Source organism: Cariama cristata, unplaced genomic scaffold (assembly GCF_000690535.1).
Source record: "Cariama cristata isolate BGI_N322 unplaced genomic scaffold, ASM69053v1 scaffold18541, whole genome shotgun sequence".
Taxonomy (NCBI): Eukaryota; Metazoa; Chordata; class Aves; order Cariamiformes; family Cariamidae; genus Cariama; species Cariama cristata.
In genome coordinates, this window is record NW_009601180.1 from 6,667 (window position 1) to 9,863 (window position 3,197).

A 3,197-nucleotide genomic window follows, 5' to 3' on the forward strand; every position below is an offset into this window, starting at 1 on the left:
CTGAAACGCTTTCCCCGAGCCAACGGCTTCCTGGAGGAGATCCGGCAGGGCACCATTGAGCGGGAGTGCATTGAGGAGGTCTGCAGCTATGAGGAGGTCAAGGAAGTGTTCGAGAACAAGGAGAAGACGGTGCGTTTGTCCTGCCCTGCTCTTCAGTGGATGTATGAGGGCATATGCCTTAGCAAGCTGGAGGCAGAGGAGGAAAGCAAAGGAGGAAGAGCCTCTCCTTTGTCCTCTTCTATCTGCAGGCAGCATGCTGTGGCCTTGCTTTCCAGCATGACTTTCCCTTCCCAGGCAATGCCCTCAGCTTGGTATTGCCAGGACACCCTGCCCAGAGCTGCAGGGTGAGCTGGCACTCCCATGGCATGTGTGGGGAATTTGTGCTGTTCCCGACTTTCCAGGCTGGGGTTGGTGTTAGCCAAATTTCTCCCTGCTTGGTATGTGGGCTGTTGGCTGCTGTTGAGGGATGTTCCCATGATCTTTTGTGTTGGTTCCCACCGTCCCTCAGATGCTGGCAGCCCTGGTGAGAGTGGTGGAGGACGGCTGAAAAACTGCCTCCTTTGTGGGCCTAGGGAGGGCAGTGATTATTGCTGGTGGTGGCCAGGGGGTGCTCATCTCACCTGTAGCACATGATGGTTGCTTCTCTGTTCCTACCACAGATGGAGTTTTGGAAGGGCTACACCAACTCTGTCTACTCTGTCAAGGACCCTGGGCACAGCATGGAGCGCTCAGATGCTATGTACGTGGTGGTACCTCTCTTGGGAGTGGCTCTTCTGATAGTCATTGCCCTCTTCATCATCTGGAGGTGCCAGCTTCAAAAGGCCACCCGCCACCGCCCTTCCTATGCCCAGAACCGTTACCTGGCCAGCCGAACAGGACGCAGCCTCCCCAGGGTCATGGTGTATCGGGAGCGATCGCAAAGCCAAGGGGAAACCCAGTATCAGCGAGAAGTGAGCAGCCGGGTGGCTGGAGATGGCAGAGCTGGGGGCAACCCTCAGCAAGACGGCACCCTCTACCCGCCGGAGCATTCAGTCTCCATCCTCTCCAGACTGTCCAGTGCCACCCCTCCACCTTCCTATGAGGAGGTGACAGGCCACCCAGAGAGCAGCAGTGGTGAAGAGACCAGTGTCTCCTACAATGACCCACCGCCCAAGTATGAAGAGATCGTGGCCACTGCCCCTGCTGCGGGCAAATAGTGGGTCTGCCTCCTTCCTGCCTCTTCACACACTCATGGTCACCCACCCACCTTCCCTTCGCCATGCCCGGGACCCCCTTCAGGTGCCAGTTAGCACCCCATCTCACCTGTACAAGCTGGTGCCATCACACAATAGCCTTACCCTCCTAACCAAAAATAGCTGTCCCCAAGTGGGGTGAGGCTGGGCTGCGGAGATGGCTCTGGAGCCAGCCAGCCATCTCCTGCCCCTCACTCCCTGCTCACGTAAGTGCTGTAGCAGCCAGAGCAGAGCGGCAGCTTGTTCCTGGCTCAATTCGGGGGTCTCCCCATGGTGCATTTGATTTCCTCACTTCCCCCTCGAATAGGCATAACATTTCCAAGGATTAAAACAGCCTTGCTGCCTCCCTGGGGCACTGCTCAGCCTTACCCCACATCCTCACCGAGCCCCGTTTTGCTGCTCGGGGCTCTGATTAGGAGTTGGGGATGCAGGAAGGGTGCAGCAAATTTCTGTCCATCCCTACAGTTGGTGTCCGTGCTCTCTGTCTGGGGAGAAAGTGTCTCCCTTGTGTGGATTTGCTGCCAGGTGGGAGTGGGGAGCCTGGTCCATCCTTTGGTGCCTGTAGCGGTATTTGCTGTCCAGAGACCAGGGAGGAGCAGTCAGGGAAGTGCTCTCTGATCTAGATCTCTTTGGAAAGGGGGAAAGGCTCGTAGTGGTCTTGTATATGAGGTAAGTGACTTTGGAGCAGCAGGTCCTTTTCCTGATGCTCTCAGGTTTCACCCTGTGGGGTGCCAGGCAGCTGGAGGTCTGGCTGTGGCAGAGCTAGCCGATGGGGTCATCTCTGACCTCAAGCCAAAGGTGGTCCTGTGGCTTTAAAGCGATGGGGTTGCTCCTCTTTCCTGGAGCATGGCCTGTCTGGTGTCTGCCCCAGAGATGGGATGCTGGCACAGGGAGCCTGCGGATGGGCCAAACCTCCCCTCTCCCTACCCCACACCTCTCCACCCTGCCTGGCCCCTCTCTTTGGGGCTCTTTGTCCTCCAGAGCAGGTAAAGGGGAATGTGAGAAATCTCCAGGCCCCTCTGGTGGGCAGAGTGCTTGGTGGCCATGGCTATGGTGTGGAGGGCCTGCTGACAGAGGTGGGAACAGATTGGTCATGCCACGACCCAATGATGCCAGTGGGTCAGGAGTAGGGCTAAACCCTGACCGGGTGGTTGTGCCAGGGCACGGCAGAGCCAGGTGCTTTGCTGTGGGACCAGAGCGTCCCCTTTTCCTGGGCAGCTGCTTTTGGGGTCCAAGCAACAGAGCGGTCCTTTCCCAGTCATGTCTGATGGGTTCAAAAGGGAGTTGTGCTTACCAAGCCCCCAGGAGTAGCCCAGAAACTCCCAGCACTGCCACCCCTCGGTGTCCACCCCAGCACCAGTCTCTCCACCAGCACCGAAAGGCTATTGTACATCCACTGCCTGCCTGCACCCCGCTTGGTCTCAGCGGTGCTCTCGCAGCAGGTACTCTCAGCCCAGAGCTGAGGCTTGCCCAGCGTGGCCGTTCCTGGGGCAGGATGTGGGGTCTGCAGCTGCTGGCACCTTGTCCATCCTCCCCCAGGCCTTTAGTCTGCCTTTCGGCCTTAGCAAATCGGGGTTATGGGAAGACCTGACAGTGAGCGTCGGGGTCAGAGCCTGGAAAAGACTGGAGGGAGACAGAAGGGTGCTCCGCATCCTCTGTCTTCGATGCTCGGTCATTATCCCTGCAGTTAGTATTCTGTAAAACTTGATATATTTCTGTGCAAAAAAAGGTATTTATTAAAAAACTCTCACTGTCTGAATGGCATAGGGTGACTTTTTCCTACAGAGGGGATGTCTCACTGGGCACAGCTGGGTTTCCATCTCGTGGGGGTGCTGGGGCTCAGCTCTGCAGGGCAATGGGGGCACCAATACCCCTGCCCCCTGCCCCAGGCATGGCTGCAGCACAGTCCCCAGTGAGGGGGGGACCATCTCCAGAGTTCGGATGTGTGCTGCTGTGGGGCTGGGA

The 3,197-nt window shown here is 57.7% G+C and overlaps 1 protein-coding gene across 1 annotated transcript in view; it reads left to right on the forward strand.

The window, feature by feature from the left end:
• PRRG3 (proline rich Gla (G-carboxyglutamic acid) 3 (transmembrane)) overlaps positions 1–1,196 on the forward strand; it is a gene marked incomplete at its 5' end in the record, with an annotated part of 5,358 nt that extends 4,162 nt beyond the window's left edge. Inside the window, 2 exons of the mRNA XM_009710370.1 lie at positions 5–129; positions 660–1,196. Coding sequence (XP_009708672.1) covers positions 5–129; positions 660–1,196 — 662 coding nt within the window. The remainder of the gene's footprint in view (positions 1–4; positions 130–659) is intronic.
• Positions 1,197–3,197: the final 2,001 nt, after the last annotated feature.